Below are 24,966 nucleotides of genomic sequence, written 5' to 3'. Positions count from 1 at the left end.
TGCTATGAGGAAGCAACCATCTGAAGGAAGGTGACAGACACACCTGTCTGCCTTCCTGCCTGTAGACATGGGTTGTATTGATACATTTTTCCTGGAAACGTTTGACCAGAATGCATACTTTGTGTTACACCAAGTCAAGTTCTACCACAGCAAGTCTGCACTGGACACGGGGCAGCTCACCTTGTGGACAGCGAGGGGCTGAGCGTGTGGCAGATGTTCCCACCTCCTCCTCTACCTTTATTTCAAAGGGTATGAATTCCTATCCTCAAGGATTTTCAGGACTAGCTCATGTCTACCGTACACAGAGCTGAGATTTCCTTCTGGTCTGAGGTCAAGGCCGGGGTGGAAAAGAACACATTTTGGGCGCTACTGGGGGGGGCCTCCCGCAGTATCTGAAAGAGCAACCCCTCCCGGGATGACGGTCACTGCAGGTTCCACAAGATTGTAACACTCCTGCTAAGTGACTGTCACGCTTTCTTTCTCCACAAGCGCGGGGACGTTCTGACGCAAGCTGGACGGAAGGAGGAAAGGAGCCTGGGGCTAAAACTTAACTGTAGAAAGTTCATCATCAGTAGTTGACTGCGAATTACAAAGAGAGGCAGACCGACTGTGGAAAGGAAAGAGCTGCGCAGATCAGGCATTCTTAGGCAACCTAAGGGTCTCAGGTCTCGGTATTTTCCATTTTCCTCGGCATTTTTGCTTCCAGTTTTCTTCTTAGGGTGTCGTGGTCATCTGACCACTGCAGCCACTTGGCACTTTGACCGCTGGGGTGGGTGGTGATCCTCTGTGTTGTGGGTGGTGGGGAGGCTATGGGGCTGGGTGGCCCGGGTGCCCCCAAACACACACTCCATCCAGCACCGGCACGGGGCTGGGGAGGTCTTCACTGTAAAGTCGCACAAGCGTGCACACATGTGACACACCAGGCCCCCTGCGTCTGCCTTCAAGACTCAAAATCATTTCACCGAATTTCCACTTTTCTGACTGGAGTACTTCTAAGCAAATCCCGGACAACACAACTGTTCACCTATAAATACTTCACCATATATCTCTGACAAAGACTTTTTACAGAAGCACCACCACCACACCATTATGCCACCTAACCAAACGATTCTTTAGTATCATCCGGTTCAAATTTTCCTGTGTCTAGAATCTTTTCACATGAGGCGTATCTGAGACCAGTCCAGATAACACCCACAATCGTAGCCATTGCTTGAACAGATTTTTTTAAGGTTCTCTGATTTTTAACAGTACCCTTCGCTTTTTTTCTTAATTTGAAACTTATTTGTTGAGGAAACTGAGTCCCTTGTTTTGCATGATTTCCCAAATTTTGGATTTGATGGATGGTATTCTTAAGATGTCCTTTAGTGGGTTTGCTATTTCCTGTTCTTGTGTGTGCTGGTGGTTAGACGTGAAGGTGAGGTTGGATTCAGGTGATGACTTTCCAATTACGTCATTCCTCGTGTTGTGTCGGACGGCTAGAACACCGCCCTTAAGTCAGACTTTTCTCGCAGCAGTTATCTGGTTACTCCAGCCCAGACGCTGGGCAGCTGGTGGTTCTTCTCTGGTAAATTCTCTTGGGTGTTTGTTTACAACAGCTGGTCTGTAGCTTTCATACCATGAAGACCACTTTGGTTGGATACAAAGTCCTTGAGTCATGTTTGATCTTCTGGAGTATCTTAAGTATATTCCTTCCTTGTCTTCTATCATAAAATGTTGCTGTCAAATATCTGATGCCAACCTATCTTTCCTTCCCTCATATAGAACTTGGGCCTTTTTCCTATGTGCCCAAAGGAGTTGTTCACTTTCATTTTTTCTCTTTTTAAATATTTATTCTTTTAAAAAAAATTTTTTAATGTTTATTTTTGAGAAGCAGAAAGAGACAGAGCACAAGCAAGGGAGGGGCAGAGAGAGAGGGAGACACAGAATCAGAAGCAGCTCCAGGCTCTGAGCTGTCAGCACAGAGCCCGACGCAGGGCTCGAACCCATGCACTGTGATATCATGACCTGAGCTGAAGTCGGATGCTCAACCGACTGAGCCCCCCAGGCGCCCCCACTTTCATTTTCTTTAGTCTGTTACAATTGCCAAAAGATGCCTTAGTGTCTGTCATCCTAGCTATACGGTGTGCCTTTCCACAAGCAGACGCAAGTATTCCTGAATTGCACAAAAGCATTTTTGAATTGTAGTTTCTAAGCATTTGTCCTACAGCACTGCTTTGGTTCCCTTCTCTGAGGACGGTTAAGCATGGCTACGATCCACTGTCTTCCTCATCAAAAGGTGGTGTCTGCCCCCAGCCTTGAATCTGGGCTGGCCCGGACTTGCTTTACCAAGAGTCACACTAGGCCCAGGATGGCTTGCAACTTTGGTGCCTAAACACTGCCCTGTGACAGCCGTGCAGACGGCCTCTGTGAGGCCAGGCACCCACATGGAGGGGAACCGAGGGGCCCAGCGGCAGCCAGCACTTCCTGCTGGACGTGTAAGGCCATCTGGGACGGTGTGGCACTCCTGGCTGTCAGGGGACTGCAAACACGGGAGGGAGCCTGGGTGGACCAGCAGAGCCCACGGACACAGAAGGAAGGATGAATTGCCATCGGAAGCCTCCAAGTTCGGGACAGGCGGTCCCCCAGCGGCAGTCACGGTGGCAGGGGCTCAAGCTGCAGGAGACTTGGGCTTTCCTTATTTATCTTCCATATTTATCAACTGTCACAGCGCTTTTTTTTTTTAATTTTCAATGTTTTTTATTTATTTTTGAGAGTCAGAGAGAGAAAGACAGAGCAAACAGGGGAGGGTCAGAGAGAGGGGAAGATACAGAATCCAAAACAGGCTCCAGGCTCCGAGCTAGCTGTCAGCACAGAGCCCGACATGGGACTTGAACCCACAAACCAGGAGATCATGACCTGAGCTGAATTCGGACACTTAACCGACTGAGCCCCCCAGGTGCCCCATGTCACCACGCTTTTTATCTCTTCACATGTGACATCTTCTGTTTCCTTATTTACTTTGCAAGAGTACGCTTTCCACAGTCTGATCACTTCTGTTCTTCCAGTTCAGTCTCTGTTTCCGACTTCGTTTTCTTTGTAACTCGTTCCTGAGCCTGGTAAGCAGTTGCTCCACACCCTTCTACCTGGCTGTTACTTGCTGGGCTTTTCTACCTCTGATTTACACTGTTTGCTCATAGTTTCTATCATTTTCTTATTATCTTTTACCTCGTTTTGAAATATTACATACGGCTTCATCTGCTTTGCAATTGCATCTTCCTGGTGCACATTTGTCATTATGTTGTTACCGAGATCACAATTCTTTTTTTTAAATGCATTTTATTTTATTTTATGTTTTATTTATTTCTGAGAGAAAGAGAGAGAGACAGCATGAACAGGGGAGGGTGAGAGAGAGGGAGAAACAGAATCTGAAATGGGCTCCAGGCTCTGAGCTGTCAGCACAGAGCCCGATGCGGGGCTTAAACCCACGAACTGTGAGATCATGACCTGAGCCAAAGTTGGACGCTTAACTGACTGAGCCACCCAGGCACCCCTCTTTCTGCTTACAATGCCTCTGTATGATATTTAACTAACCACAATCCTTTTCTGCTACTCATGTTTTTTATGTAAAGAATTTTTTAATTTGAGAGAGAGAAAGTGAGCGCGAGCAAGGGAGAGGAGCAGAGGGAGAAAGAGAAAGAACTTTAAGCAGCCTCCATGTTCAGCACAGAGGCCAACACAGGGGTCCATCCCACAACCCTGGGATCGTGACCTGAGCTGAAATCAATAGTCAGATGCTGAGCTGACTAAGCCACCCAGGCACCCCACTGCTGCTCATAATTAAATTAGATGTGTTTTCTTGTATTTTTAAGAATAGGTTCTTTTTTTTAATCTTTTTTTTTTAAGTTTATTTTGAGAGAGACAGAGACAGTGTAAGTGGGGGAGGGGCAGAGAGAGGGAGGGACAGAGAATCCCAAGCAGGCTCCATGGCATCAGCATGGAGCCCAATGCAGGGCTCGAACTCACAAACCGTGAAATCATGACCTGAACCCAAACCAAGAGTCAGATGCTTAGCCACGTGAGCCCCCCAGGTGCCCCTAAGAACAGGTTCTTGTATTTGGGATGGAGACAGGTGGGTCCAGGGCTCCCTCTCTGTAGTTACAAGAAGAATTAGGAGTTCCAGGCTCCACGCAGCCACTTCTACAGCACCTGGCCTCTGCATCCCTTCACCAGGCGTCAGCACCTTTGCTCTGCTTTCAATGTTCCTGCCCAGTTCACTGTGGATTCTCTTCCCAACGCTGTGTCTTTAATGTGGGACTCTGTCTTTCTAGAAGTTTCTGGAAGGTATTTCTGAGAGCCTTGGGCCTCTCCAGCATCTTCTGAGTCTTTCTGCACTCACTCTCAAGTGGCAGCCAGTGAAACCTTAGTTCCTCTCACAGAGGGCCTGTTCTGGTGGGGCAATTTTCTGGCTTCTCTGGTCTTGGCCCTGTCAGAATTCCTTCCTCTCCCCAGCACCACCTGCCTGCTTACTAACCCCACATGGGTGTCATGCTGTTTGAGGTTTGGCTATACCGCTTGCGTTTTGGGATTCATGGGGACACCCTCACACCTATTTTTGTTGAAGAAGGTATTAGTTTTCTAGGGTTGCTGTAACAAGTCATCACAAACTGGGTGGCTTAACGCAACAAGAATTTAATCTCGCCAAGTTCTAGGAGTCAGAAAAAAAAAAAATCAAGGTGTGGGCAGGGTGGTGCTCTCTCCGAAGGCTCCAGGGAGGAACCTTCCTTGCCTCTTCCAGCTTCTGGTGTCTCTGCCAGTCCTGGCGTTCCTTGGCTTGTAGGGGCATCCCTCCGATCTCTGCCTCTGTCTTCACAGGGTGCCCGGCATCTACATTTCCCTCTTCTCATAAGAACACCACCCACTGGATTAGGGCCACCCCACCCAAGAATGACCTCATCTTAGTGTCGATTATAACTAAAAAGACCCTATTTCCAAATGAGGTCATGCTCACAGGTATGAATGGTTAGGATTTGAATGTCACCTTTTGTTCAGCCCACAGCAAAGAGGCTGTGGTGTCTTTTGTTGTCCACCCCACCTCCTTTTGCCCTCCTAGTTGCTCAGTTTTACAAAGGGATTTGGGAAAAACTCAAAACCTATGCTGCTGCCAACATCATGCCCCAGCCTAGAACCTCGTGGTTGTACACTAAGTACACATTTCTACAGAATACTGTTCACTACTTTGAAGGCCAAAGCCAAGGCAAGGGAGACTGACTAGAAGGAAAGGGGCTCTTACCTCAGAGAGGTAGGAGACCTTTGGTGGAGCTCCTTTAAGGTCCAGATGAACTAATCGCATCTTAAACGGTGAAGAACCCGACATTTCACTATTTGTCATGAAGTCATATGACAAAAATCTCTGGTCTGGGCACTTCTTCCTAGTGGAGACATTCAAAGTTAGAAATGGGCAGAAGCTCCTTCTTGCCCTTGCCCTTTGTCTTTCTGTTCCGACACGCCCTGGTTTGCTTCATCCGCTAGGAGGAAAGTCATTTAACCAGCATGAAAATGAATCAAGAAATCTACCTCATCTTCAGATAAAGGGACTTCTGCCACTTAATTGTGATTTGCCCCTAAAATAGAACAGCATTGGTTTCCTTACAAGATGGCTATGAGCTGTAATAACACAAGTGACTGCAAAATAATTTTGTTTTAAAGATTGTCTTAAGCTGTACGTACCATGCCAGGGAAAACAGGCAGGTATGTCTAAACATTTTTCAGGGCCTACAGTAGGATGTTTCTGTAGAAAATTTATCCTCAATTTTATTTTACTTGCAAGAGCCTTAAAAATCATTTATTTTTCTAGAGTCCAAGTAAACTTGGTTATATGGAGGAAGAAACTGTAAAAATTAAGTCTCAGAGAAAACTGTCTAGGACTTAAAATATACCATGGATAATTTGAAAAATAAACAAACCACAGTAAATTAGGGCTGACTAGCTTATATTAAAGTACAGGAATATCAAGAAGATAATGAAGTAGTTGGAAAAGGCTGAAATCTTTTTTCCCCCCAGTGATTATAACTGCACAAAGGATCAGATGCAAAATGTGAAAGAAAATCTTTGCATATTGGTCATTTTTACAGTCCAATAATTCAAACTACCCATTCTGTGCAAGGATTCATAAACCCCTGACGTTAAGAAATCTATTATAAAGCAGGCAGGATAAAACAGATGCAACAGAAACCCGTTTGATTTTTTAAAAAAGAAATTATATTCAAAACAATCTCGGGGCGCCTGGGTGGCTCAATCGATTGGGCGACCAACTTCGGCTCAGGTCATGATCTCATGGTTCGTGAGTCTGAGCCCCGCGTCGGGCTCTGTGCTGCCAGCTCAGAGCCTGGAGCCTCCTTCAGTTTCTATGTCTCCCCCTCTCTCTGAGCCTCCCCTGCTCCACNCTGGAGCCTCCTTCAGTTTCTATGTCTCCCTCTCTCTCTGACCCTCCCCTGCTCACGCTGTCTCTCTCTCTCTCTCTCAGAAATAAATAAAAACATTTAAAAAATTAAAAAAAAAATCAATGACAAAATCTTCGAGGCAATTACCTAAGTTACCAGCTGCCAGGTGGATGAGTTTTATGAGTAAGCATTCTGAAAACTGCTTTTAAAGTTGAATTATTTAAAATCGTACAAACCAAATCTACTTTCCAGGGAACAGACTTACAGGAAGGCTGTCAGGCTGAGGATGTGCACTGGGTGTCCGACCCCCCACGCTGGAGAGAAACCCTGTTGCGACCCCTGCACCGCCAAGGTACTTACCCGAGACAGACACAGTGGTTTAACAACGTTAAGTCTCCGCAAAATCTAAAGGAAGAGAACCAGAGAAGTCGGTGTTTCATCGTGTGAAGCGTGTGCTACTGTCTTTGCGCCGATTCCCTCCTGCACGAAGTCTACAGAAATGAGACTCTTCCAAAGGCCTGGGCAGAACGTCACTCGCCCGGCTCCCTGGTGGGTGAGCACCTGGCGCCGGCGGCTCGCTGCTGGTTAAGTCACCAAGGCCCTGCACGGCCCCCGGGCTGCGCCCGCCCCCGGGCCTCCTTCAGACCGGGGTGGCACGAACACTCTCTTCCCCGGGGTCAGGGAGCTGCTCACCGTCTCCAGACTCCGTCTTCACGGACGAACCTCGCTGGGGACTGCGCTCCTTCGGAATCGGGGGCTGTTGAGACGCCGCTTCTCGTCCACTGGACACGGAAGGCTGCAAACCAGCAGGGCCTTGGGGAGACACGCGTGTACTGAGCACCAGTACCCTCAGGGGTGGTGCAGACCCCAGGGAGGGAAACGGAGACCCTGGGAGGAGGGCTGGAAGGTACTCCCCACCCCCGCCGCGTCCCCGCCTCCGGAAGGGCTTGGAGACCCCCGAGAAGAGCCCTGTGACCCTGGCCGGAGGGCCCTGAGGAGGGAGGGGCTCGGGGATCCGGAGACGGGCCCGGGGACCCCGGACGGGGGCGCGCACGGCGGGCGAGGACGCGCTTCGGACTGCAGGCGGGTTCCGGGGANGCCCGGCGCCCCGGGGCCGCGTTGTGGGCGTGGTCAGAGGAGGGGCGTGGCCTCGGGAGCGCGTGCTGGGCCGCTGGGCAGACTCCCCCGCCTCCCGCGAGAGGTCTGTGATCCGCGTTTAACATGGTCAGGTATCCACTCACCGTGGTCTAACAATGATGTGCCCACCTTGGGATTTATTTAATTGGAATTCGTTTTATTCATATAGCACTGCAAAGAAGTGAGGCACATAAAAATAAGTCAGATTCCCTACTTTTCAAGAATTAATTACATACTTAAAGAAAGGGTGCCTTGATTTTTTTTCTTACTTTTTGCAAGTTCTTTAAGCCCTACGGTCACCAGTTCTTTCCCAGACAACAGAACACACAGCTTCTGTTACATGCGTGGACACACACATTCATGTACACGGACACAAGAGACGCACACATGGGCACATACATGGACATGGATGTGCACACACACATGCATGTGACATCAGCAGTTACGTTAGTTAGTTAGACGTACAGTTAACCCAGGTTGTGCAAAAAGTGTCTTAATTGGAATCATTTTCATTGTGCTTGTAATTCTCTTCCTGGCTGGCTTGTGGGTTTCGCGTCCTGTGTGCCAGGGGCACATGTGTGTTTATGGAGAGTCACTTTCAGTTGCAGGGAATGTGACTGGCTGTATAGATTCAGGTTCTCCATGGGCTTGGCTGGGCTGCGAGGGACACTGGCCGCCAGCTCATCTTGTTGCCAGTACAGGGCACAGTGAGCCCTGCCTGGTCAGATGGAGTGGGGGCCGCACTCCCCACCATATCCTCTCAGGCTGGCAGGTGCCCCTGGATTGCTTGAGAGTAGCTCTGGCCTCTGTTATGGCAGGAGCAGTTTAAGGCTCGCCGTGACTGAGTGTGGGCATGGTCCCTGGTCATTGTGGCACATGTGAGTGTGGTTGTGTTTTGTCCTCAGCACGAGGAATGTCCAGGCACCACGGGAGGTGTGGAGGAAGTGGCTGGGGACCACCATCCTGGGGACCTGGGCCGTGCTTGCTGGGCTCCTGCTCTGGAGCAGCCTGGGGGGTGATGATGGCGTCACTGAGGTCCTGGCTCACCGTTGGGAGATCCTGCCTGGCAGGTTCATTGAGGTGCCCTGCTCAGAGGACTATGACAGTCACCGAAGGTTTGAAGGTAGGCGATGCAGCTGTGGTCCGGGAAAGAGTTGCATGTGAGCATGGAACGCGGTGCGTTTGAGATGCGTCGGTCTTTTGCTGTAGCAACGTGGTATGGGGGCCAGGGGAGTACCAACTTTCCCTCCTTCAGGTCGGTTAACCCACGCGTGGGCTGGGACGTGCAGGGCCAGGCCTGCTGGTCACCGAGGTGCCCCATGCTGTGGGCACTTTCTGACGGAAGAGACGGATTGCTTGCAGGGACATAACGATTGGAAAAGCAAGGATGAGAAAGTTGAAACCAGAAAAGGCATTAGCTGTAGAGTGTTATTGGGTGTATTCGCTGCAGAAAATGTTCCAGTGAGAAATGTCCCTACCAGAAGCCCTTCCCCGCTGTGTGTAGTGTGTCCCCTCCTGAGGGCAGGAGGAGAATGGCGCCCCGAGGGGCGGCCGCCCTTGAGTTCAGCACCCTGGAGAGCGCTGTAGGCTTCCTCTCCCGCTGCAGATGTGCTTTCTCAGGTTTAAAACCCTAGCCTGCGCCACTGGGTTTTATTTATTTTATTTTATTTTTTATTTTATTAAAATTTTTCACGTCTTTATTTTTATTTTTTTGAGAGACAGAGACAGAGAGAGAGCGGGGGAGGGTCAGAGAGAGAGGGAGACACAGAATCTGAAGCAGGATCCAGGCTCTGAGCTGTCAGCACAGAGCCCGACGCGGGACTCGAACCCACGAACTGTGTGAGATCATGACCCGAGCTGAAGTCAGACGCTTAACTGACTGAGCCACCCAGGCACCCGCCAGTGGGTTTTAAAGACAGAATTCAGTAAATGTTTTAATTCAGAGCAATGCTTTGGACCTGAACTGGGAGACAGTTGCCGAGTCTTTCCACTGAGGGGTGCTGTGGTGACGCACACCAGTGGGGATTACCTCCCCCTGACTCCCTAAGCCTTTCCCTCTTTCCCTCAGTGTCCCAGCTTTTGAGAAAGTATTTTTCAAGTAGTTAGAACCGAAATGTTTCTTCTTGCCCATTTAATAATAATTTAGCCACATTAAAACAGTTTGCTTGAGGAGAGGGGAATGGGGAGTTATTATGTAATTGGCACAGGGTTCCAGTTTGGGACGGTGAAGATATTCTGGAGATGAATGTTGATGTTAGCACAACCGTATGAATTTGCCGGATATCCTTGAACTTGTACACTTAAAAATGGTTTCAATGGGAGGCACCTGGGTTCTCAGTCGGTTAAGTGTCCGACTTTAGTTCAGGTCATGAACCCTCAGTTTGTGATTTCGAGTCCAGCCATGGGCTGTCTTGCACTCAGCACAGAGCCTGCTTCCGATCCTCTGTCTCCCCTCTCTCTCTGCCCCTCCCCCACTTGTGTTCTTTCTCTCTCCAAATAAATAAATAAATCTTTAATAAATGGTTGCATTTTTTAAAAACATTTGTTTCTATCCTAATTGTGTTGTAGATAGATAACATAATCTGTGTGATATAGATCCTCTGATATTGGCTCAGACTTTCTTTTAGTGTTTTTGCAAATGTTCCACATATACCTGGAAAAATGTTTCCTAACGGTTGCATGCAAAGTTCTATGTAATTCTCCTAGTCTCCTACCTTGTGCACAAACCCTCTATATCATCATGGATTTCTGTCTCCTCTGTCTGTCGATTACTGAAGAGGCATGCGGGAATCTCCCCCTTGACTGTGGGTTTGGTAGCTTCTGTCATGTTGGCTGTTTTGCATTTGAGATGATACTATCTAGTGCTGTTTGTCAACCTTCATCTTCCTGGTGAATTGCTCTATCACCTCTAGATGTGATCCTCTTTTTCCCTGTAATGATTCTTTTGCCTTAAAGTGCGTTAGTTATCCACATATCACTCTCCAAGCTTTCTTTTGGTAATCATTGTATTTGCTTTTATGTTTAACCCTTCTGTGTCATTATATTTAGGGAGTGACCCTTATAAAAAGCATACACCTAGCTTTTGTTTATAATGAAAACACCTGTGTCAGTAGGATTGTATTTAGCCTTCTGGAACTGAGGCACCCCTCCCCCGATGGCCCCCAAGTAGAAGTTTATTTTCCCCCTGGCCTGGTGCTCTGTGAGCCCCTCACCACTTGCACTCAGTGTGTGGCTCACATGGTCTCAGGACACTCGCTCTACCTCCAGGCCCCAGGCTCATGTTCCAGGCAAGAAGTGGGGGAAAGGATGAAAAGTTAAAGGTGAACCCAACAGGTCCTGAGGGTGTCCCAAGGCTCCGTATCGTTGGCCAGGACCTGTCCGTGGCCCACCTAGTACGAGAGAGCTGGCCCACCCTAAGTGCTGAAATACAGAGAGTTTGCTGAGCCTGTCCATCCCTGATGCTCTGCCTCCTCCTGGCCCCATCCACCAACTGGGCTTCTCTTCCCTCATGCCCGTAAGCAGCTGCACATCCTGGTTGCAGAGAGGCCGAGGGAGCTTAGGGTAGGACATGTGGTGAACACCTTTGGTGGCAGCATTTGCTGGGTCTCTGGGACAAGACAGTGACTAGAATTACAAACACAGCTTCAGTTGTCCTGGAAGGACTTTCTCATGGGGGCTTAGGAAGGCTGGGTCTGTGGTCATGGATTGTCATGGATGCTGCCTCTGGGGTGGTTCATGGCTCTCTTCCCAAGGGTAAGCAAAGGGCCAGATGCTTCCCAGTGTCCAGCCTGGTGTGGGGCCACCAGGAATGTGCTGTGCCCAGTGGGGTGTCAGTGTGCCCCGCACAGGATGTACTTAGGCTGAAGAGTCATTGTTGTTTCTCTGAAATTCATACCTATTTAGGTGTCCTGTATTTTATTTTATTTTTTTAATGTTTATTTATTTATTGAGGGGGGGGGGGTGCAGAAAGAGAGGGGGAGAGAGAGAGAATCCCAAGTAGGCTCCATGCTGTCAGCACGGAGCCTGATGTGGGCCTTGACCTCCCGAACCGTGAGATCATGACCTGAGCCGAAATCAAGAGTTGGATGCTTCACCAACTGAGCCACCCAAGCACCCCAGGTGTTCTGCATTTTGTTTGCCAAATCTTTCCCCCCAATCCTGTGGAAGGCACAGTCCCACCCTACAAAATTGTCCCTGGAGAAGGCTCGCTACTGGTAAGTCCGCAACAAATGCAAATAGCTTTGTTGTGGGGGATTCAGCCAGCATCTCATCGCGCTCATCTCTCTCCAGGCTGCTCCCCCAGGAAGTGTGGGCGGGGCATCACTGACACCGTCATCACCAGGGATGAGGCCCAGCGGATTCGCAGGTACCCAAGCCTTTTCTGTCCTGAACAAGTGTGACGGTGGGGCTGGGGGACAGGAAGCAGACAATTCCTACCAAAAAGATGATTTAAAGAAATTAAATTAGAACTTGGTAGGAATTCTCTTGTATGCTTCAAGGGCAAAGGTAGGCTTTTACAGTTTCCAGGAGCGAAGGCTATTGTCCTCAGTGACGTGGTTGCTGATGGAACCGGCCGGAGGCCTAACCGCTCTTCAGGGGAAGTGGTTCTGGCCTGCACTGGAGGTCAGGGGTGGTGCTGCTTCCATCAGCTGCTGGGGGAGCCCTGGGGCACCAGTGTAGAGACCCCCACAACAGCAGGGGGCCACTAAGAGAGCAGTTTGGTCTCTGTGCGGAGACTGGCTGGGAATTAGCCTTTGGCCATCTAGCTGTGACTCAGGTTGGGGGCAGGAAGTCCCCATCTGCACTTAGGTGCAGTTGACACTAGAGTTTTCTTTGTTGGGGTTAAAAAAAATTGTTTTAATGTTTATTTACTTTTGAGTGAAAGAGAGAGAGAGAGAGAGACAGCAGGGGAGGGGCAGAGAGAGACACACACACAGAATCCGAAGCAGGCGCCAGTCTCTGAGCTGTCAGCACCGAGTCCGACACAGGGCTCAAACCCACAACCATGAGATCATGACCTGAGCCAAAGTTGGACAGTCAACCAGCTGGGCCACCCATGCGCCCCTAAAATTTCGATCTTAAGGCTTTGATTTTCCAACAAATTTCTGACAAATTTAGACACATATTTTCCAACAGATTTCCAACAAATTTAGACACACCCGCCACGTGCTCAGTGGAGCAGCATGTGCCCCTCGAGCTGCCTTCTGCCCGTGTGCCCAGCTGAGGGCCCCAGCAGAGAGACGGGGTTGTTGAGGAGGGGTCAGTGGTATTTCAGCGGCCAGTCTGTCCCCAGGTCAGCTTCCTGGCAGGCTGGGATTGGTCCGTGAAGGTGCTAGAAGCCCTTGCATCTCCAGTGATGTGGATGGTCCTGTCAGTTCCAGCTCAGAGCTCTACTTCCCGAGCTGGTGATTGCAAAGGTGTCCCCCCAGCCTGTGATGACTAGGAGGGGGACCTGTCAGCCCAGAAGGACCCAAAAATGGGAATAGTTCAGTCTATTTTAGTGGGCACCAGCTCTCAGTGCCAAAGGTAGAAATTAAATTTAAGCTTAGTTGTTTCTAAACTGTGTCATATGTGATTAACAAGACCATGATGAAATATTGCCATTTACTCATTTGGCTTTGAAAATTGAGTCCTTTGGGGCGCCTGGGTGGCTCAATCGGTTAAGTGTCCGACTTCAGCTCAGGTCACGATCTCACCATTTGTGGGATCGAGTCCCACATCGGGCTCTGTGCTGACAGCTCAGAGCCTGGAGCCTGCTTCACATTCTGTCTCCCTCTCTCTCTGCCCCTCCCCTGCTCATGCTCTTTCTCTCTCTGTCTCAAAAATAAACTATAAAAAAAAGAAAGTTGAGTCCTTTGGTCTAAGTGTGTGTTTATATCATAAATATTAAACAATCTGTTCACATTGCATTAATCGTGCTGATTCTTATTTGTCCAGCTGTATCACAAGCAATTCTAACTAAATTCTGACTTATAATGACCTTCCCCCACAGCATAGCCGAGAAGGGGCTCTCCCTGGGAGGATCTGACGGAGGGGTGAGTTCCTGCTTCAGTTTTCTTTCTACCCCTTTAACTTGCTTGCCGTCCAGGGGACAGCGGCACTGGATTTGTGGGGCCGCCACGTTCAGTGGACACGAGAGTGTCGCCTCTCCTCAGGGTGAGTCACAGCAGCCTGCTCCAGATCTCATTCGTAGTTCAGACGCCCAGCTGGGGCCGACGGATCTGGTCACAGGCAGTGAGCTGACGGAGGGCGACTTAGGGGCCCAGTGAGGTGGGCACAAGCCCTGGAAACAGGAGAGGCAGAGGTGGGAGGGGCTGCTGGGAAGTGGTGGCAAACAAGCTTCCAGTCCCCAGGCAGGAGGCGCCCGCAGACACAGTGTGCGCACCGTCATCCGTGTGTAAGGGTGCAGGGGCTCGAGGGTCACATCAGTGCTGCATCCGCCGGAACCTGGGGATAGGACCTTATTTGGAAAAGGGTCTTCGCAGATGCCATAAGTTAAGGGTCTCAGGATAGATGACTCTGGATTGGGGCGGGCCCTAAATCCAATGCCAAGTGTCCTTTCTCGAGAGAGGCAGAGGGAGATGTGAAGGAGAAGAGGAGAAGCCGCAGGAAGACAGAGGCAGAGGTGGAGGCCGCAAGCCAAGGGGGCCGGAGGGGCGGGAGGGGCGTGGCCCTGCCCACCCCTGGCTCGGGGCCTCGGGCTTCAGGAGCTGTCACAGGATGAATTCCCGCTGGTTCACGCGCCCAGTGCTGGTGATTAGCTACAGCGGCTGCTGGGAACAGAAGGCCGGGGTGGCGCCGAGTCTCATCTTCTCCCTGGGCAGCCCCCGTCCCTGCGAGCACCGCACGTTAGCGTGCTTTCCCGCGTGGTGTCCTGAACGTGGGTCTCCTCACTGCGTGTGTGGAGCTGTGGAAGATCAGCACCCCCTGCATTGGTTGGTGATCCCCGAATTCTCACCATCACGTGGACCTGAGTCAGTCTACATGTTTGAAAGTCCTGGGAAGATTAGTTTATGGACTTTAGGAGAATTTTTAAGTTATTTTTCTGATGATCTGCATGATTTTATTTTATTCTGCAAACTTTTCTCTGCAGTTCTGAAAATGAAGATCCTTTTATTTCAGTTTGATTTGATTCAGACGGAGCATTTATCAACAACCCATTTGTGCACGGACTCATTCTTTGTTGGGCATTCCCTCAGGAAATCGTCTTTTGGCAAATTAACCAAATTTGATGCCTTTAAGTTCAGTTGGTATTTATTAAGCTCAAATTATGTTCAAACCCCTGGGCTGGTCACTGTATCAGTGAAGAAAGATAGTAGCTTCCCAGACAGTGTAAAATTGATTCATGCTGGTGACCACGTGTCCTAGACATGGGGAAGGGCCCACGGAGGTGGGCGCAAAGCACTTTGGCCATCCTTTAGAAAGGTACGACCCGGCAATTCCACTCCTAGGGTTTTGCCCAAGAGGATGACAGCGTCTGTCGAAACAGACTCGTCCGCCAGTGCTCAGAGCAGCTTTAATTGTAACAGCCCCAAGCTGGAAACACCCCACGTGGCGGTGGCACCCCAGACCATGGAGGGCTCCTCAGCGACGGGGTTGGGGAGGGGGCTTGTCTGTAGACACAATGACGTGAGCGAACCACAGAGTGGTCATGCTGAGTGGAAGGAGCCACACCGAGAAAGAGTGCATCCCGCATGATTGCATTCACAGATAATTCTAGAAAGTGTGACTCAGTCTGTAATGGCAGGAAGCAGATCAGGGGTTGCCTGGGCAGGGAGGGGTAGGGGAGAGAGGCAGGAGGCAGGATGGCCAAGGGCTGGAAGGGCATTTGGGATGTGGTTGTTATCTTGGTGGTGGTGGCTCATGGGCTTGTGTCGTGTGGTCCCGTTACCCCTCAACACGGCTGAAGGAGGGAGGATGGGTAGGGTGTGATTCAGCTGCAGGAATTCACAGACCCGTGGACTGTTTCCAGAAAACTGGAGTAGGCAGGAGACGACGAGATCTGTCCTGTACACACCCTGGTGCAACTCCCCTGAAACCCAGCATTGTCTCCCTGACCCAGGGTGAGCATAGGAGGGGTCTCTGGTCTGCATTTACCTTTGGCGACTTTCAACCCCTGTTACCCTGTGCTCCGTGCACGTCTTTTCCAGGCATCCATCCTGGACTTGCACTCAGGAGCCCTGTCTGTTGGGAAGCACTTTGTGAACCTGTACAGGTGAGAGCCCAGAGCAGCTGCGACCGTCTGTGTGGTGTGACCTTGCACCTTGTGCAGTTCTTAGCCAGGAAGTGGGAGGTGCAGGGGCCTTGTTCACCAGCTGCAGGGAATAGTCTAGGGCTACACCCAGGGCGTGCTTCTTGCGTAAGCAGGACCTACTTGAGGCCGAGGGATAGCGAGAGGAAGAGGTGGGTGAGGGGTGGGGGTGAAGTGGGGTGAAAGGCAGGCCAGGTTCTGGAGCCAGGAAGAGCTGCAAAGCGTCAAGGGCACTCTGATCCTCCTTGAGGCCAGGGAGCAAAGATTCTCCCAGCCTTGCTGAATGATGCCCTCACTCTGCTGGTATTGACGTCCCTCCCTTTTAATCACTGTAGAGAGAGACCAGTTAGGACAATCTAGTTTTCAGGGACCTGCTGGTTAATTGGAGGAAACACTAAGTTTAAAGGAAATAAGAAAAAAATTAACATGTTATATTACAAAAGGTTAACAATAAGTGTTTAGTGAAGCATTACATTTATTAATATTCTATTTTTCACAGATATTTTGGAGATAAAATACAGACTGTCTTCTCAGAAGAGGACTTCCAGCTGTACCGGTGAGGAGGAAAGGGGTGAGGAGGTCAGGCGTGCGGGCGGGTGCAGCGGCCTAGTGGGGAGGGCGGANTAGACCACCCCCACCCCATCCTCACCCCACCCACCATCCCCAGTCACTCCACCCCATCCAGGCCACACTCACCCCAGTCACAAGCCCTCCCCACCATCACCCTGGCCAGGGCACGCCCACCCACCAACATTTAGGCTCTGCCCTGACCCTGGTCACACCCACCCCATCGTCACCCTGTCCCTTTTCCCCTGGACACCCAGCCTGTCCAAGCCTGCCCCTGACCACACCTCCCAGTCCGTGGTCCACTGGTCACACCCGGCCAATCCATGCTTCAACCATGCCCTTAAAGACCACCACCCATCCACGCCCACTGACCACGCCCCAGCAGCGCCCTCCTCTGGATTGTCGTGGGCATGTTGTGAACAGAGGGTCTCTCGAATAGTGAAATGCACAGTTCCCTTCGTTGGAGTCCCGGCAGGTGGACGGGTGGTACCTTGTCTGCCCCTGGGAGGCCAGGGAACCCAAGGACCCGGTGAGAGGCAGCGGAAATACTGAGGGGAGGGGGTTGTCTGGACTGGTCTACTCTCTGGCTCCTCGCCAGCTCTCTGTACAGTCAGGGTGGGAATTTACTCGTGCAGACTTTGTGCTGGTGGGCGGTACACAGGGCAGCCACCTCCGCACCTGTGGGTCTAGCCAGGCCGTCACTCTCACATGACCCAGTGGAGGCTGTGTGTGCCCCTCGGCCCAGGGCTGTTCTGTGGCCTTCACGATAGCTCACAAGTACGGAGGCAGACCCAGCCTCAGGTGGGTCCAGCAGCTCTTTTAACCGCCGTGCAGGGCTGTGCCCACTCGCCAGTCACACCACACATGCCAGGGCCAGGCCCTCACGTGGTACCATCAGACACAGCCCTCCTGCCCTGGCAGCTCCCCGACTGGCGCGGGTGTTTCTTTGTTTTTGTTTTGTTTTGTGTGTTATCTTGGGGGGAGGAGAAGGGCAGAGAGCGACAGAGAATCCCAAGCACACGCAATGCTGTCAGCTCAGAGCCTGACTTGGGGTTCCATCCCATGAACCGTGAGAGCATGACCTGAATCCAAAATCCAGAGTCCAGCTCTCAACCAACTGAGCCACCCAGGGGCCCCTGGAGTGTTTTTCGTAATCAGAACTTCTAATTTTTAGATCATCAAGACTTAACTGCTGCTTTGAGAAACAGCACAGGGAGATTCTGTGTTCCCTTTACCCGGGTTCCCCTGACTGGGACCACTTGGTGTAAGAGCAGGGCATCACCCCCGGGATGTGGCATCAGCCACCTGCGGTTTTTGCTCAGATTCCCTGCTTTCTTTTTTTTTTAATTTTTTTTTTTAATGTTTTATTTATTTCTAGGAGAGAGAGAGACAGCGTGAGCAGGGGAGGGTCAGAGAGAGAGGGAGTCACAGACTGAAACAGGCTCCAGGCTCTGAGCTGGCAGTCAGCACAGAGCCCGATGCGGGGCTCGAACCCACGAACCGCGAGATCATGACCCAAGCGAAAGTCGGATGCTTAACCGACTAAGCCACCCAGGCGCCCCATCAGATTCCCTGCTTTCACCTTATTTGTGTGAGTGTGTGTAATTCTGTCTGTCACCCATGTGACCCGCCAGTCACGGCACCAAGCATCCCGTCACCACACAGATCCCACTTTTGCCCTCGTGTGTCCTCAGCCGCAGCACCCGTGCCCGACCAGCAGCCAGCAGGCCCGTCACAACCGTAGCCTCCTGGGCTGGAAACACAGCTGCCTCTTCCCCTCGATCATGCTTCCAGGGAAACAGCTGGAAAATAAAGCTGGGCTCCTGGTCCAGAGAGAAGTGAAGGGTTGGATGAACTCTACACACAAATAGTAACAGCAGTAAGTGGTGCGCTTGATCCCTGCCACACGCTAGTGACCTCACTTGGTGGCCGTGAAGTCTGGGCCTGGAGCGCGGCAGGGTCTCCCGGTGCAGGAGTCTCGGTCTGCGATTACCCCGGGACTAGTTAACTTTGTTCACTGTGTTTGCCGTTAAGTAAAAAGTGTGGGTCAGTATTTTCATGTTCATAAGTTTGATGACACGTAAGAATGAACACTGTGAATGAAGGGAAAACAGCGGATTTATGTCTCATCTGAGTGTGAACCTGCAGAGAGGAAGGGTGTCGGTCACCACTGGAGTCTGGAACGGCTTGCGGTCACGCACAGAACCCAGAAGCGTTGCACAAATGAAACAGTTTGTATTTCCGGAGTAAAAACCGTCAGCTGTTGCACCAAGCAGCATGCGTGCTGTCGCTGGGCCCGGGGGCGCTGGATGTGACAGCTCCAAAGATGTAGGTGATGTCCCCTGTGTTCTGTCACAGCTTAGGGTTTAATAAGTGAGACGGGTAATTTTCAATGAGGGAAGAGGGAAGAAACCAATCAGTTTCACACAATAAACCAATGATTAAAATAGTAGTAACTAAAAAAAAATGAAAACTTTTCAAAATATGTTGAAGAGTGTTGTCAGGTAGATGGCAGTGGTTAGAGAAATCTTTTTTCTCACNAGTTTCACACAATAAACCAATGATTAAAATAGTAGTAACTAAAAAAAAAGAAAACTTTTCAAAATATGTTGAAGAGTGTTGTCAGGTAAATGGCAGTGGTTAGAGAAATCTTTTTTCTCATCTTGTCTATTCTATGGTTAAAACTAACTGAGCATCTTGAGACATGGCCAGATTATTAACCAGCATGAGATATCAGTGTGATCTCATTTATGGGCCAGATTGTCACAGAGCTCATCTGCCAGAATGACAGAGCGGGGTTTGGGTGACATCTCCGCCGCTGTCTCCCACACAAGGATTCCGATAATTCACACAGAATACAAAACGCTCCGTCCGTGGGTCTCGCGGAGCTGGAAGGAGAACGGTGGCTGAGATGGGGGAGCTGGCTAATGTCCAAGGCCAGCGTTTGGTGTGAACTGTCCACACCGCTGCTCTGGCTGCTACACTCAGGACAACTTCCACCTCGTCCCCTGGACTCTGAGTCACCAAACCACCGTTTCTGCATGTGCTGAAGGTAAAACAACCAAATAGCCTCCAGGCTTTTCTCAGACGCCATCTGTGCGCTGACATCGGGGAGAATACACAGCATGATGTGCAGAAGCCAGAGCCATGAAAGCCGAGGACTGTCCTGGTGGCTACAGTGGGAGCCGTCGCCACAGCTGGAAATGAGAAGCGGAAGGCCAGCGTGCCCCAGGTGGGCAGGGCTCTTCCTGGCTCCAAGGTGGAAAAGTTAAATTGGTGAACGTAGAATAAAAGCGACGAAACCAAGAAAGAGAAGCAGAAAGTACCGCAGAAGCTGACAGGGGAAGCTTGTGCGCAGAGCGAGGCCGGGGACTGATTCCCCGAGGAGCGCCATTGCATCGTCAACGTGTCCTCCACATCATGCGCTCTTTGGTGACAGAATGGAAGGATGTGGTGAATCTCTAAGTTCTTTCAGTTTGTCGGACTCTGACATTTGGCTAAACGCTGTTTGAAATGCTTTGGGCCTTGAAGGTGAACAAAGATGAAGAAACAGAGCCCGTGGGATAAATGACGTGCTTTTTATGACTTAGGTGACGAGCTACTGAATGCGTACGTCCCTCCTGCCCCTTGGAGGGGTTAGAAGAATTCTGAACTTAATTGTCGGTGCAGCAAAAGTTCCATGAGCTTCACTGGTATTAGAATAAGTACTTACTGAGATGAGTTTAAGGGGGCCCCACCCCAGGAAGGGTCTGGTGCACCCCCAGTTAATGCCCTGCCTCATGGTGCTTGAGCAAGTGGTGTGCATCAGCCAGCGGTTTGGAAATGTTGGAATGATTTATGTCCTATTGGGCTGGGGCTCCATCGTTTGGGTCCTAGACCTAGCTTACTGCATGTTCCTTAAGTGTGCATACAGGTAGATATGTGTGTGCATGTGTATGTGTGTCCATGTATCTCTGCGTGTAGGCATGTATGGGTGTATATGCATATGTACGTATGTGTACGTGTAAACAGGTATGTGCATGCGTAGCTATGTCTTGCATGTATTGTGCATGTGTGTGGGAGTTAGTGTGTATGGTGTATGTAGGGACGTACATGTGTGCTTGTGTGTGTAGGTAGGTACATGTGTGTATAAGCATGTTTGTAGGTGTGTGCATGTGTGTGGGCATGTTTGTGGGTAGGTATCTGTGGGGGGGCATGTAGGTAGGTGTGTGCGTGCATGTGTGTAGGCTTGTGTTTGGTAGTTATGTGTGTGCCTGTGTATATAGGCATGTGTGTAGGTAGATAGGTGTATGTATGTGTGTAGTATGTGCCCATGCGTGTGTATAGGCATCTTTGTAAGTAGGTACATGTGTACGTGCGTACGTAGATACGTGTGTGCATGTCTGTCTAGGTGTGTACATAGGTAGGTGTGCGCACATGTGTGTAGGTAGGTACATGTGTGCATGTGTGTCGACATGTGTAGGTAGGCACGTGCACATGTGTGTGTAGGTAGGTACAGGTGTGTGTGTGTGTGTGTGTGTAGACATGTATAGGTAGGTGTGTGCACATGTGTGTATAGGTAGGTACGTGTGTGCGTGTGTGCAGACCTGTATAGGTAGGTTATGCACATGCGTGTGTGGGTAGGTATGTGTGTGCACACGCGTGTAGGGTGTATGTGCATGTGTGTAGGTGGGTTTGTGTGCACACATGTGTAGACATATATGTAGGTAGGTGTATGCATGTAGGTAGGTGTGCACACATGTATAGGTGTGTATGCAGGTCTGTATGTGTGCATGTGTGTAGGTCGGTACATGTGTGCACATGCATGTAGGCATGCATGCAGGTAGGTGTGTGCATGTGTGTATAGGTAGGTATGTGTGTGCACACATGTGTAGGCATGTATGTAGGTAGGTATCTGTGTATGTGTGTGTAGGTAGGTGCATGTGTGCAAGCGTATGTAAGTATGTAGGTAGGTGTGTGCGCAGGTGTGTAGACATGTGTAAGCAGGTGTGTGCATTGTGTAGGTATGTGTGTGCATGTGTGTAGGTAGGTGTGCACACGTGTGTAGGTAGGTACACATGTGCATGTGTGTAGACATGTGTAGGTAGGTGCGCGCACGTGTGTGTAGGTAGGTTCATGTGTGCATCTGTGTAGACGTGTGTAGGTCGGTGTGTGCACGTGTGTGTGAGTGTGTGTGTGTGTAGGTGGGCAGCAGCTGTGTGTGTCCACCTCTCAGACGTGGGGCAGCCTGTCTGGCACTGCCCCCTGCATCCTGGCCCCCCAGGAGCCCCCTGGGGCTCCGTGGAATGGGCCGCGCAGGTCAGTGGTGGTCCAGGGAGGGTGGTGCCCCCACCACGAATGCCCCGCGGCACCTCGCCACACAGCCGCGTGTGTAGGGCCGGGAGCCTAGACCCCTGGATGTGCCAGGGAGGGGCTGGTGTCTCGGGGGACAGCACCCCTCTGCCTCGGCGGGAAGGCCCAGCCCCTGAGCACGCGCAGTGCAGCTCTCCGTGCAGGGCCGAGGTCGCCTCCAGGCCTCTCTGTCGGGAACAGGCTGCTCGCCCCCAGCTGCTTCCGTCTGTCCCTGCAGACAGGGCCCCAGTGGGCCGGGTGCTGTGGCTGCTCCTCCAGGAGCCGGTGCTCAGGGTCCGGTCTCGCACACGATGCGCCGCCTGCCGTGTGGGTCTGTCCATCTTGCTGCTTTCCCGCCGCCCGCGTCTCTGTAGCGTGGCGCTGCGTGGGCTCTGTGGCGCCCGTGGAGAAGTCTCTCCGAGGCTGGTGGTGCTGCTCCTCAGGGACGCCTGTGTCCTCTCTACAGGGACGTGCGGCAGAAGGTCCAGCTCACGGTCGCCCAGGCTTTTGGCATCAGCGCATCTTCGCTGCACCTGACCAAGCCCACGTTCTTCTCCCGCATCAACAGCACCCAAGCCCGGACGGCGCACGACGAGTACTGGCACGCGCACGTGGACAAGGTGAGCACCCGCTCCCCGGCACGGGCCCCGGGGGGCTGTTCGTGGCTGCCGAGCTGCCTGCCTGCGTCTCTGAGCATCCACTGTGGCGTTTCTGTGGTCGAGGCTTTACACACCTTCGTCTCTGACGTTCAGGCTGTGTCCTGAGCCCCGAGGATGTAGTCGGCGGCGGGGGACCCATCCCCAAGTGATGGTGAAAAGTGCTTCAAGAAGTGGTGGGGGCCGTGGCACCGGTCCTCTGTGGCCATCTCCACCGGCGCCGTGAGCCTCACCGCGTGCCACCCGGGCAGCCTTCTGTTGCCCCACAGCCGCCGGCCTCCCCTCGGGCCTGCCCTGCCCCTGTGCTCCGCCTCTTCCCGGGCAGATCTCTTGACCTCTCAGCACCGTCCGGAGTTCCCGTCCTCCCCGTGGTGTCGTGGTGTCGTGGTGGCTGTAGGCGGAGCCCGTCCCTGCCTGCCCTGCAGCCTCCCTCCCCTCCCCCCGCCCCCGCACACCCGCAGCCTTGCAGTCTCCGCATGCTGCCAGGGGATACTCGCCTCGGGAGACACCGAGGGCTGCAGTGTGCTCAGGTGACCCGGGGCGGTCCCTCATGTCCCTAGTTTTGCTAGAACAAGAGAAGCGACTGGAAAATGCCCGGAAAGCTCAGGGCGAGTGATGAGGCAGGTGGGACGCAGGCTTGCAGATGTGGCTTCGGCTTGGGGACCCAGCCAGACGCCTGGCATCTCTTTCATTTCAACTGAGCTGACGGAGGAGGTGCCACGCGTGGCCGTGAGCACTTGTGTGTGGTTAGTGACACTGAGGACCCCAATATGTAATCACCTCAAGTCAGCGTAAACGGAAGTGGCATCTGTGGCCAGCGGCTCCTGTATGGACCCGTCGCTCTGGGGCTCCACCGGATTCGGGCTGGGAGTGTGGGGTTTCCGGCCCCCAGGCGGCAGGCAGTGCTCAGATGCCAGCCCGATCCGGCCGTGATGGAGCCCCACCCCCCTGCACCTCGTGTTATCAGCTGCTGACCTGTTGGTAACGACCGTCAGATCATCATGAGGGGACAGGGTGAGACCGTTGGTGTAAGATGATCGTGGACGCTGCAGAGGCAGAGCAGGGTGTTCTGGTGCTGAGGGCAAAGACCGTGTGTGTGGAAGACAGATACGTCCGGCTTACGGAGAAGGGGCCCCTCTCGTGGGCTGGAGTCCAGGAGGATTTCCTGCCCGAAGGAAGGACAGACGTCCACACACCAGGAAGAACTGGTTCAGGAGAAACAGCTCTGAGTGTGCCCTGGCCTCGTTCTCAAAGATCATACTCTTCAGGTGGGAAGAGATGGGCCTGTGACACGTCAGCAGCCACAGACTCCAGAGTGATGCTCGGAGCCAGGAGGCCACGGAAGGCCTGCAGCAGCGAGGGCAGCAGCAGCAGCCGAAGACCACTCACGTGTGGACGTGGCCAGAAGATGTGCTCAGACACAAGAGAACTGGGATCCGTGGGGCTCCCGTCTCCAGCTCAGGACAGATGCCCCAGCAGAGCCCGCCGCTCCCGGCTTCCTCCTTACCCAGGTCCCCGGTTTTCAGGCGAACTTTGGGGGGTTCCTGTGCAGAGCCTGGGGGTGGGCGGGTACGAGAGGGCCAGGCTCCTGGACTCCTCCCGCTGCACCTGGGTCTCTCTTAGGTTTACACGCTCATGTGTGGTTTCCACTCACGTGAGGTTCGCTGCTGAAGGTGTTGGCGAAGCGTACCCCGGGGGATCGTGGGCTCCTGTCACCCCGGTGTTTGGTGAACGGGCACCAGATGAGGGGAAGCCGAGATGGGGTCTTGGGGGCTGTGGAGCTGAGTCCAGCCGTGTAGAGAGTCCAGCTTCACGCAGCCTGGTACCGAGGACGTGAGGTGACGTTGGGTCTCTGTCACCGCGGCAGCCTTATTGGTTGGCCACCTTGTGTCAGGAGATGACTGTTGTCATGGTGATGGGGTAAAAATGGTGGCGAGGAGAAGGCTCTTTGAGCCGTGGTCAGATACATCGCAGGAGACGGGCCTGGGGCTTCTGCGTCCCGTTCCCATGGTGCCTACAGGTGTCAGTAAAATCTTGTAAAACTGCCTGTCAGCCCAGCAGCTTCGAGGCGGGGGTGGGGCTGCGTGTCAGGGCTGGCGGGTGACTGTTCTTAGACCTTCCATTACTGTCCCTCTCCTACCCCAGACTTGCTAATTGAATGATTCATTAGCCTCGTAAACGTTAAGTGATCAAAATTCCTTGATTGTTGGACATCACTATCTTTGCATGAAAAAAAGTGCGTCTCTCTCACGAATTCCCTTCATTAATCAGTAATGCCCTGTGTCCTGATCTGTGTGAGTGAAGCTCTTGGAAAATGGCACCTTCCTGGTATATTATAGACCATTAGCTTCTCCTCGGCAGCCTGAGGTTTTAAACCGAACCCTGAAGATGTCACACTGAAAACAACGGGTCCGTGTGGCAGCCCTGGCCTGCCGCGGCTTTGAGGGGTCCCTTCCGTCTCTGACCTCAGGACGTCTGAGGAAACAAGCAATAGCCGCCCTGTTCCGGTTCCTTCGTCCAGGCAGGAGTGGGGGTGGATTATCGGGGTCCATGCCAGACGAGCCCCTCCGCTGCGTGCACCGCCCAGACTTTTTCCAAACAAGCA

General features: G+C 52.0%; 2 protein-coding genes across 2 annotated transcripts in view; one reads left to right on the top strand and one right to left on the bottom strand.

The window, feature by feature from the left end:
* HEXD (hexosaminidase D) overlaps window positions 1-7,513 on the bottom strand; it is a 17,604-nt gene extending 10,091 nt beyond the window's left edge. Inside the window, exons 1-3 of the mRNA XM_077755851.1 lie at window positions 7,113-7,513; window positions 6,780-6,824; window positions 5,270-5,408 (exon numbers count right to left, since the gene is read on the bottom strand). Coding sequence (XP_077611977.1) covers window positions 5,270-5,368 — 99 coding nt within the window. The 5' untranslated portion in view covers window positions 5,369-5,408; window positions 6,780-6,824; window positions 7,113-7,513. The remainder of the gene's footprint in view (window positions 1-5,269; window positions 5,409-6,779; window positions 6,825-7,112) is intronic.
* Window positions 6,904-24,966, top strand: part of OGFOD3 (2-oxoglutarate and iron dependent oxygenase domain containing 3) — a 21,980-nt gene continuing 3,917 nt past the window's right edge. Inside the window, exons 1-7 of the mRNA XM_077755859.1 lie at window positions 6,904-6,968; window positions 8,462-8,679; window positions 11,847-11,922; window positions 13,549-13,591; window positions 15,707-15,771; window positions 16,307-16,363; window positions 22,172-22,325. Coding sequence (XP_077611985.1) covers window positions 6,919-6,968; window positions 8,462-8,679; window positions 11,847-11,922; window positions 13,549-13,591; window positions 15,707-15,771; window positions 16,307-16,363; window positions 22,172-22,325 — 663 coding nt within the window. The 5' untranslated portion in view covers window positions 6,904-6,918. The remainder of the gene's footprint in view (window positions 6,969-8,461; window positions 8,680-11,846; window positions 11,923-13,548; window positions 13,592-15,706; window positions 15,772-16,306; window positions 16,364-22,171; window positions 22,326-24,966) is intronic.

The sequence above is a fragment of the Crocuta crocuta genome, unplaced genomic scaffold (assembly GCF_008692635.1).
Source record: "Crocuta crocuta isolate KB4526 unplaced genomic scaffold, BGI_CrCroc_1.0 scaffold50, whole genome shotgun sequence".
NCBI lineage: Eukaryota > Metazoa > Chordata > Mammalia > Carnivora > Hyaenidae > Crocuta > Crocuta crocuta.
This window is presented reverse-complemented; position numbering and strand designations above follow the sequence as displayed.